The following is a 10,943-nucleotide window of genomic DNA, read 5'->3' on the forward strand; positions in this document are numbered from 1 at the left end:
TATTTGCATGTTCCTGAGTGCCATGGGCAGTTATTAATCAACTCAGAAAGGCAATGTTTGTCATTAAATCATCACATTCAGGAAAGACTCTTTGAGATCTGAAGACACTTCAGAGGAGGAGAAAGAGGAGGTGATTCCACAAGGAAAGCTTTAAGAGATCAATCTAAAGGAAGAGTGACGTCTAGGCGCTGTGTGTGTGTGTGTGTGTGTGTGTGTGTGTGTGTGGAAGGGGGCATGCTGGGGTGTGAGGGTGGGGTAGGGGTGCGGCGCTGGCTGACCCTAGCCACGGGGCTGCTGGAATGCCTATGTTTTGCGGGAGCCGTGTTCGGCTGGCCCTCCCTGGTGTTCGTCCTGAAGACGGAGGGCTATTTCAGCTACCTGTGTGTGAACGCCACAGGGGTGAACAGCACACAGGTCCTAGGTCAGTGACCTCACCACACACACACACACACTCACTGACTCACTGACTCACTCACTCACTCACTCACTCTGTCATTCATAACACAAAACTCTTTCTCTCAGACTGCAGTGGGCAGGATGAACAGTTCTCCCTCATCTTCACCATCGCCACCTTCCTGAACAACTTCCTGCTGCTGCCCAACGGCTTCATCTTTGACCACTTTGGCACCACGGTGGCCAGGCTGATGGCAATGTGAGTCTGACACAACCTTGTTCATAAAGACCTAATCACGCTTGTTTATCTAGTGACCATTGTGTTAATAACTAAAAAGTTTAACAAGTTGACAGTTTTCAATAACTCCCTGAGACGCAAAACATGTCCTGGTACAATTTTTATGATGCCTGCAGTCACAACACTGGTATGACTAAAGTTACGCATTGTCTCATCCTTGATTGATGGAATCATCTTAGTTTCCTTAAAATGCTGTGAGGAATTTGTTTTGACCTATTCATACTGTACAGATCATTTGCTTGATTTGTTATCTCAAGCATCCTTTATCTGATGGAGACTTCAGGCAAGTTTTTTTTACAATGCCTTTAAGGAGTTTGTTTTGGCCTAATCTCGGATCCCAGAATCTCATCTCTTGGTTGACTTCGATTGATCTACCTAGCTGGCAAACTATTTGATAACTTCCAAAAGTCCAAAAGCCTGTCCAAAGCCTCTTTCAAAGAAAATACAAGATTTAGAGAGAGAAAACCAGTGTCCCCCACGCACCTCCCCCTCCGGCAAATGAAATAGGCTAATCTATATTTCGGAACACTTGCTTCATCCTGCCTTGCTTCAGCCTATGCAAAGTTAAAAGGTTAAGAATCAGTCTTTGTCAGTGGGAGTTCATTCTTGATTCTTACTAGTTCTAACTGTAGTAGTTGTCCATAGTGACCAGAGATAAAGAGAGAGAAGGCAGGGAGAAAAAAAGGAGATAAAGGAGAAATTTGTTCTGGCCTAATCATGGTACCATCAGATGATTTGCTTGATTTGTCATGGTCTGCCATAAGTATGACAGTAGCACTTTCCTCCTCCACCTCCTCCCCTCCAGCATTTGTGAGAATCTCCACATGAACAGCCTGTTCGTAGACCGACTCCTGACTTGGTGGACATTGTTGTCGTAAAGAATACACACTAGTGTGGCCTTACAAAGAGTACATTTATGTACATATTGGTTTCACCATTGAGAAAGAATGGTTAAGAATCAGTCGTTGTCAGTGGGAGTTCGTGCTTGATTCTTACTAGTATAACTGTAGTAGTTGTCCATAGTGACCAGAGATAAAGAGAAAGGCAGGGAGAAGAAAAAAGGGGGACAGCAACACCAGAGGATAGGAATGGAGAGAGAGTGAACATGCCAAAGAGAGACTAGATTTAGGAACAGAGAGAGAAAAACAGTGCTACCCACAGAACCCTGACACACCTCCCCCTCCCCCAAATGAAATAATCAGGTCTTGTTTCAGCCTGTGTGAGTCGTGGCATGAGTGGAGAATGACAGCTGATGAGCAGCATATCAACAGAAAGTAGACAGAGAGAGAATTCAAAGTTTGGAATCTCAGAGGGTGGTACAGGAATGACTTTGATAGGAGGCTGGGACATGCAGCAGTGAGAACATGCTTCAATGTTAGCGACCACAATAACCAAACAGCTCTACACGCCGAGTTCCATTCAACATTGGGGGGGCAGAAACTGGCAATTTTTCAATAGGTCTAAATTTCATAAGACAGAGCAGCCTGTCAATACTGTATACCTCGGCTACAGTGAGAATAAACTAAGGCAGCTAGATGGTTTGCCCAACGTGCGTGCATGCGCAGTCAGACCTTCCCTTTTCTGCACAATATGATAAAAGTGCAGTTGAAAAGACGCTAGGCCTGCTAAAAGCTTAACTCACCACAATGATTAGTTAGGCAATTCTCTTTAGATATAGCCTACTCAAGAAGTGCCAATCCATGCACATGACAATTACTATTATTGTGTCAGTGTGCTTCACCATTGCACTCATGCTGTGGGAACTCCAAGGTAATCAATGCATTAATGTTCCAGCACATGGAAACGGGCCAACTATATCTCACCAATGTTGGTGGGCTAATCAAAGCACAGTTATATCACAGGCTTTTTTTTGACAGACACTTATCTCTTTACTCAACAGTTCACAATTGCGTTGATTGTTGATTCGTCACAGCCTAATATTGTATTGTTGTTGTCTGGTTGTTTTAACTTCCTCTACAGATCACTGTACACCACCGGTACCTTGTTAGTAGCCTTCTCCAGTTCAAGTAAAAACCTTCCCTTATCTTCAATACTGTTTAGTATGTACCCCAATGTTTTGGGGTCATGATGATGACGTAACATGCTCAGACCATGGAGTTTTAAAATGTACTAAAGCTTTCTGCTTTGTCTGTCAGCTCTGTCTGCCCTCCTCTTCCCAGCCCTCTCCTTCATTGCGCTCGGCGGCGTCTTGCTTCTGGTTTCCAACATGCAGGTAGGCCCAGTCGCCACTGAACCCAGGGTGTTACCATAGCTACCCACAAGATGTTCTTTATGAGGTTCTATCATGATCTCTGTCTCTTACATAAACACAGTCCTCAGGCTAGAGAGCTTCTTTCCTCAAACAAAGATCAGTATGTTGATTGAATCATTACTAAGAACTATCAGAGTGCAAACAGATACACAAGCGTAATCTGAGGTTTGAGCCCAATTTGTGCTCTTGGCCAATTTTGGCAATATGGTGCGCAAATCCCTCTGGAGATGGACAACGCTTTTATGCGTTTGTATGTCATCAGTCTGAGGCATAGATAACCATGATGGCACGAGAAACACACATGCAAATGCAAACACAAGCGCACACACACTCACTTACATACACTCACTTACACACACACACACACACACACACACACACACACACACACACACACACACACACACGGTAAACTGCTCCGTCTCCTCCTATAGGTTGGAAACCTGTTTTGCTCCTATCGCTCCACCGTCATCACTCTTTTTAATGGAGCCTACGACTTCTCTACTGCCCTCTTCTTCATCATCAAGGTAAGAGTAAGATACACACACACACACACACACATTGTATTGCTCTCTCAGACATTTCTATTATTTTTCATGACGTCAGATGATGATGATAATAAGGAGTGGCCTGTCTCTTCCTTCCTTTAGTTGCTGTTTGAGGCTGGGGTTTCTCTACGAGCATCCTTTCTCGTCTTGTCCGCGTATGCCGTCATACACTTGGTCAGGACCTTCCTACTGTTACCAAAGAAGCACATCCCTTACCCCCTCCCTGAGGGCTACACATATGGGTAAGCAGATCCCTCAATGCCCTGAGGGCACATCCGATCTCCCTCTCTGACCCTAAGCAGCCTGACACTCCTGTGACAATTTCTTGCTAGTTAATATGAATATGGATTATTTTTATTTATTTTTTAAATATGTTTTTAGGGTATTTCTGCTTCATTGGGATAGAGACAGTAGAGATTGACAGGAAGGATGGGTGAGAGAGAGGAAGGATGACATGCAAGATAGGTCGATGGTCGGAATCGAACCAGGAACCTTGCGATTATGTCAAGATTCAAGATTCAAGATTCTTTATTTGTCACGTGCATACAAGTATACAGTGAAATGCAAAAGTGACAGTGCCACAGAGTAGTGCAACAATACAATAAGTTTTAAAATAGAATAAAATAAAATAGAAGTACTAAAAAATATACAGTATGGACAGTATAAACAGTATAAACAATATGAACAGTATAAGCAGTAAGCAATATGAACAGCAGATGGATGATTATGTGTGTGCATATGTGTTATGATGTCAGTGAGTGTGTGAGTGACTTGAGGGGGGCACTGGTGGGGTCATCGTTGATGATTCTGATGGCGTGGGGGAAGAAACTCAGCCTTAGCCTCTCTGTTTTTGCTGCATGACAGCGGAGGCGTTTGCCTGACCGCAGCGGCTTGAACAGTCCGTTATGTGGTATGCGCATTAGTGTGCTACGCCACTAAGCACCCCAAATGTGGATTCTGCATACTATTTTCAATGTGGAACGAATGCATTTCATGTTCCCCGGGGACAGAACACTACAATCACCATGTTTCCCTGAGGGAAGATGACATCAAAAGTAGCTAGCTAGACTACCCACCAGATAACTAACTATAGACCTTAGTGTTAACTTTTTTGTCTAGATAGTGAGCTAACAACTCACGAAAAATGTTGCCAGCAAGGTAGGTCAATCGAGGTGAGATTCTGGGATCCAAGATTAGGCCAAAACAAACAAATCAGATAAAGGAGGAATTTGTTTGTGGTACAGGCATAATCGCCCTATTTAAGGGTACCAAAAGTAATGGAACAAATGTATCAAATGTAACTTTAACATGTTTTATTTTCAGCCCCTACCCCCTTTTCCCTCAAGAGGTTTGTCTGCCTCTTGCCAGGCCCCCAAAACTCCCTAGTTGCTATGGCAGTAGTTTTGGGTAATTGTTTTACTGTATGATGTAGAGCCATATACAAACATGCATACAGTACATATAATTAACTATGTCAACGTAACCTTTAAGCATGCTGCAGCCTGCCTGCCTGGCTGCCTGGGAGTGCCTTCTCCCACATGCAATTGCAATGTCATGATAAAAAAATATTTTTATTATGTATGTAATTTCTTTATGTAACGATTCTGTGTTTGTAAAGAGTAAGACAATTTTAATGAGAAGAGGAATGTTACAGCACACAAATGTCACAAGTTGTCTCTGAACGCAATGGCTTGTGCATTTCTAAGATAATCTAAAGGCCTAATAATATATTTTTTTCCTATTGCGCCAACATTTTGTTGCGACCGAATGAACTTTGAGTTTCATGTTGTTCCTTTGACAGGATGAAATGTGGACAGATGGAGACCGTCAGCCCAGAGCCAGCAGCAACCAATGGCAGCATGCAGGACAATGCTGTGACCGAGATCACACATTTTATCAACGAGAACACAAAAAAGGAAGGTGTGTGTGTGAATTTATATAATTTCAATTATTATTATTGGCAAAGTTGCACAGCTAGCTGTTTACATTTAAGATCTTTTATTTTTTATTTTAAGTCAGTTCGTACACACTCTTACATTATCCAACCGCATAAACAGAGAAGAGCCGGGACTGAGCTGGGTGACCACTAGGTCCTCGTAGAGATGGCAGTGCCAAGCGGCCAGCAGAGGTGGAAAAACTGAGAGATTGTGCTAGGGTTTGGGGACTGACCATTGTTTGCAGATAGGGAGGTACTATCCCCTTTACTGCCCTCGAGGCGAGCACCAGGGTTTTGAATCTAATGCGAGCTCCTACTGGGAGCCAGTGAAGGGTGCGGAGCAGGGGGTGACATGGGAGAATGAGATTTTGGGAGATTGAACACTGAGCTGCAGAGGTCTGATGGCGGGAGATTGAACGTACATTCTGGCGGAGGCAGGATCGAGCCATCGCTGAGATGCTAGCCACACAGGACAGTTGGTTGTCCAGGATCACCCCAAGATTCTTGGTTGTCTGGGAGGGGGGGCATAGTGGAGTTCTCAACAGTGATGGAAAAGTCTTGGAGTGAGCAGGCTTTCCCAGGGAGGAAGAGCAGTTCTGTCTAGGAAGAGCAGCTCCAGGTGTTCATCTGAGAATATTAGCTGTAGTATGTGCTGTTGTATGTGTTATCAAAGTTGATTTGACACTAAGCTACCAGTAACCTTTACCATTCACATACTACAGTGCCATAACCATTCATTTCTCTCTCTTTTTCTCTCAGACCGTAGTTTCCGGGATTGCTTTCTGTCCAAGTTCTACATGTTTCACCTGATCTGGCTGTCTGTGATGCAGCTGCGACACTACCTGTTCATAAGCACAATCAACCCCATGCTACAGCGACTTACCGAGGATGAAACATCCCTGGGTAACCACACACACATACACACACACACACACACAGTGTCGTATTTAGATTCGCCTTTCTTCTATTGACTCTAGTTGACTTTTTATTCCCTTTTTTCTTACCCTGTCCTCATTGGCTCTGTTTGTCCCTCCAGTGAGCACGTACATCAATGCGTTTGCAGTGACCCAGCTGTGTGGGGTGCTGTTTGCCCCTTTGAATGGCCTCATCATGGACCGACACAAGGGCAAGGCCAGGGCCCCAGGTACCAACCATACACCTAGCGTACAACCACTAAAACCCAACACAACACACACACCAAACAACTTCACACACATACACACAAAACCACTTCACACACATACACCAAACCGTGTGTGTGTGTGTGTGTGTGTGTGTGTGTGTGTGTGTGTGTGCGTGCGTGCGTGTGTGTTTGTGTGTGTGTGCAGGAGAGAGTGAGCGGGAGGCAGACCTGCGGTCCTCTGTGCTCTCTCTGTCTCTGACGGCACTGCAGTGCGTCCTGTTCTCCATCTGTGCCGCCACGCCCGTCCTCCCTGTGCAGTACCTCACCTTCATACTGCAGGTCATCAACCGCTCCTTCCTCTATGGAGGCAACGCCGCCTTCTTCAGTATCGCGTAAGTTACACACACACACACACACACACACAAACACACAAACACACACACACACACACACAGCTCACGTTGAATTGATGTTATGTTAAATATCTGACAAGCACTTCTGGACATTAGATCGATCTCTACTTGCCACAACTTTGACCCACCTCATCTAGATCCAGCTGTACTGCTGGCCTCCGGCTCACTTGGAATTCTGCCCAGCAAGCGACGTCGACGCAAACAACAGAGGGGGTGTCGAGCCAGGATTCTAGTTAGGCTGAGACGCTGTGTGAACTGTCCCCCCCAAGCCCCTCCCCCCTCAGCTAAACTAACACTACCTCAATTGTGTTACTCAATCATACAGTAATACAATAACCCAAAACATACTGCCATGGCAACTGCTGTACAGAGGTTTTCAGGACAAAAGAGTGGAAAGTTCTTGACTGTCCAAGTCATTCTTCAGATTTAAATCCAATTTCACATGCATTTGAATTCAACATTTTAGGCGAAAAGACCTCAAAACAAACAACAACTGAAGATGCCTAGAGTACAGGCCTGGCAGAGCGTCACCAGAGAACACACCCAGTTTCTGGTGGGGTCAAAGAGTCGCAGGGAGACTATGCATACAATTTTGGACTTTCTGAATGGTGAAACGAATATGTACACAAATACCATTAAATAAAATCTCTCTCTGTCTGTAGTTTCCCTGGCTGTCACTTTGGTAAGCTCTTCGGCTTGATGTTGGCCCTGTCTGGATTTGTGGCCCTGCTGCAGTACCCCTGCTTCATCCTGATCAAAGGAATACTGGGAGGGGACCCGCTATATGTGAGTGAAGCTACCTGTTACCATCACTAGAGCACTACCTTGATTAGATCTCCCAGTAACATTTACCATTCACACCAGAGAGAGCATCAACTTGGCCATCACTAAAGTAGAGAGAGTGGTCTTAGTGACCCTATATTTTCTGTCTCTCTCTTTCCTTCCTTCTTCCCTCCATCTCCCTCTCTCTCCCTGCAGTTGAACATAGCCCTGGTCCTTCTCAGTCTGCTAGCCTTCATCCATCCTGTCAACGTCTACCTGCACTGTCGTGGCCTGGCCGCCCAGAGGGCTAAAACTAAGGACGCTGTCACTGCCTTCTAGACCAGCTATGGTTATGATTATTGCTGTGAGAAATCCTCCTCCAGAGACTCTGCTTATTATTTTCCTTATCCTCCTATTTTTGTTGATTGATCCTACCTGTGTATGATTGCCCAACCAGTTTATAAGCCTACTTCTTGCCTTTGTTGTTGTTTAGTTGTGAACTTTTGTTCCATGGATGTACCTGTGTTTCCCTGTGACTACTTAGGTAAAGTTACGTTTGATTCAGCAGGCAATTTATGATTAGTAATAAAACATGTATTGATTTAACATAATGGAGAGTACATGTTTCAGTAAAAAAGCTGGACACAAAATTGTTAGCATGATAACTCAAGAGGGTTACAAACACTGTACACAAATTTACAATTATCGAGTGTCATCAACACACTGAATGGCTAATGGAAAATGTAACTATAAATAAACTGATGTTTACATATGTGTGGGGGGACATGCAGCGTTCGGTCTGTAGAGGGAGCTACAGGACCGTGGCCAGGGTGACGGAGGCGAGGTTTTGTTGCGTAGCTGTTGAGAATGAAGCCTCGCAAACCAAAGGGTTTAAGATGTGTGTGCCTCGGCTGGCGGGGAGAGAGGACGACTAAAAAGTCGCCGAGCGTTTTGAAGGGCTGGAAAGCCAGAGACTCTAAAATAATAAAATCTTAATAAACGGGACCATTCCCTCAACACCACACTGCGTCCGCCTCTGTGTACACAAGGATCTTGTTACAATATGTTAATGTTGGATGTTTCTCTCTTGAAATTGACACATTTGCCAGAGATAAACCAGATTTAATTGTTGAATCTTTGCATTATGTCAGAGGTTGCATTTCAGCAAAATACAGTTTGAGCAGAGACACTGCCTGCCCAAAGCCTGCTTCTCTGAGCATATTGAATGTTGATGAGAGTCCAGTCTATTTCCATCTACAGACCTGACTGACGGTGGAGAGGAAGAACCCCAGTCGTACCTGACATTTATACATAGATCCTAATCTAACATCATAAAGATGAATTCTGATATCTCTCTGTGTTCTTGTTAGTATGGTTGATGTCTCTCTCATCATGATCTCATCATAAAGATAGATCAGCTTTCACAATATCTGATGTTTCTCCAAATATGAAGTGATGTTACTGTAACTAATTACATATTTGCTTTCATGGTCGATTGGTTTCTGTCATACTGTGTTTTTTCCCTTACATTCACTGATATGAGAGCGCTAGGTAGGTGGAAGCAGTTTGTGAAGTAGTTTGACACATACTGTATGCTATAGGCATATTTACTTCAAGAAACCAACCAACACATGTCATCCCATAAGGACTCATACAGGCCTACAGACAGTGAATAGGATCTGATGTGGCTTCTGCTCAACTCATCAGTAATACGGTGATCGGTCTCATCAGCAACAACGATGAGTCGGCCTACAGGGAGGAGGTCCAGCACCTAACAGTGTGGTGCAACGACAATAACCTGGCTCTCAACACCAAGAAGACCAAAGAACTCATTGCGGACTTCAGGAAGTCTAAAGCTGGCGCACACACCCCCATCCTCATCAACGGGACTGAGGTGGAGCGAGTCACCAGCTTCAAGTTCCTGGGTGTCCACATCTCTGAGGACCTCTCCTGGACCCTCAACACCTCCACCCTGATAAAGAAGGCTCACCAGCGTCTCTTCTTCCTGAGGAGACTAAAGAAGGTCCATCTATCTCCTCAGATCCTGGTGAACTTCTACCGCTGCACCATCGAGAGTATCCTTACCTACTGTGTCACAGTATGGTATGGCAACTGCTCGGCATCGGACCGGAAAGCACTGCAGAGGGTGGTGAAAACTGCCCAACGCATCACCGGTTCCTCACTCCCCTCCATCGAGGCTGTCCAGGGCAAACGATGCTTGCGTAAGGCACGCAGCATCGTCAAGGACATCTCTCACCCCAACCATAGACTTTTCACCCCACTCCCCTCCGGGAGGCGCTACAGGTCTCTCCGCACCCGAACCAGTAGGTTCAGAGGCAGCTTCTTCCCTGCGGCTGTCACCCTGCTGAACACGAACACTACACCTACCTGACAACCTACTACCCCCGCAACCCCCCCCCCCCACCCCCCCACCCGGACAATTGCACTATTGCACTATTACTCCCCTCCCCTGCTCTTACTCTTACTCAATACCACTGCTCTTCTGTACATACCTGTCCATACTGTTCATACTGTTCATAATGCACATAATGCACATATCCTACATTTTCTTTAATACTACTGCACATACTGTACATACTTGTTTATACGGCATTCCATATTTATATTTATTCTGCATCTACCTCATGTTACTGTTAATACATATATACTGCTAGACTGCATTACCTATACAGCTCATATGCTGCTACACTGCTCATACTGTAACTATTTATTCTGCTATAATGCTACTGCTACTCACATACTGCTATACTGCACTGCTATATATACTGCTTATACTATACTATATTATACTGCACTACTACTGATCATATATTGCACTACCTGTAAATACTGTTCATTGCACTTTCTGCTATTTTGCACTTCTGGTTAGACGCTAACTGCATTTCGTTGTCTCTGTACTTGTACTCTGCACAATGACAATAAAGTTGAATCTAATCTAATCTAATCTAATACATTGACTTTGTACCCAGGCCATCATGCCTTGCATTACACTACAAAATCACTTCACTTGTGGCCTAGAGGGAGGAGAACCCAACTGAGGAAGGCATTTGTCATCATTTGAACTTGACAAATCACATGAGTGCAAAGTGTTTCTTCAAAAGGACGAGCTTCAGAACCCTCACACAGGTGGGAAGCAGCAAAGAGAGGGGGAGGTACATGGGGGGTTTTGAGGGAGGG

General features: G+C 44.7%; 1 protein-coding gene across 1 annotated transcript; it reads left to right on the forward strand.

Annotated features, from left to right (window-relative positions):
- Window positions 1–234: 234 nt before the first annotated feature.
- LOC310816443 (equilibrative nucleobase transporter 1-like) lies at window positions 235–8,260 on the forward strand (the record flags this gene model as incomplete). The annotated part of the gene is made up of 12 exons (XM_083686646.1): window positions 235–421; window positions 523–652; window positions 2,672–2,718; window positions 2,848–2,924; window positions 3,398–3,490; window positions 3,614–3,753; window positions 5,313–5,431; window positions 6,207–6,350; window positions 6,484–6,591; window positions 6,776–6,962; window positions 7,646–7,769; window positions 7,962–8,260. 12 exons carry the CDS (start codon window positions 235–237, stop codon window positions 8,082–8,084), a joined length of 1,479 nt encoding a protein of 492 aa, XP_083542772.1. The 3' UTR covers window positions 8,085–8,260.
- Window positions 8,261–10,943: the final 2,683 nt, after the last annotated feature.

The sequence above is a fragment of the Argentina silus genome (assembly GCF_951799395.1).
Source record: "Argentina silus genome assembly, chromosome: 15".
Lineage (NCBI taxonomy): Eukaryota > Metazoa > Chordata > Actinopteri > Argentiniformes > Argentinidae > Argentina > Argentina silus.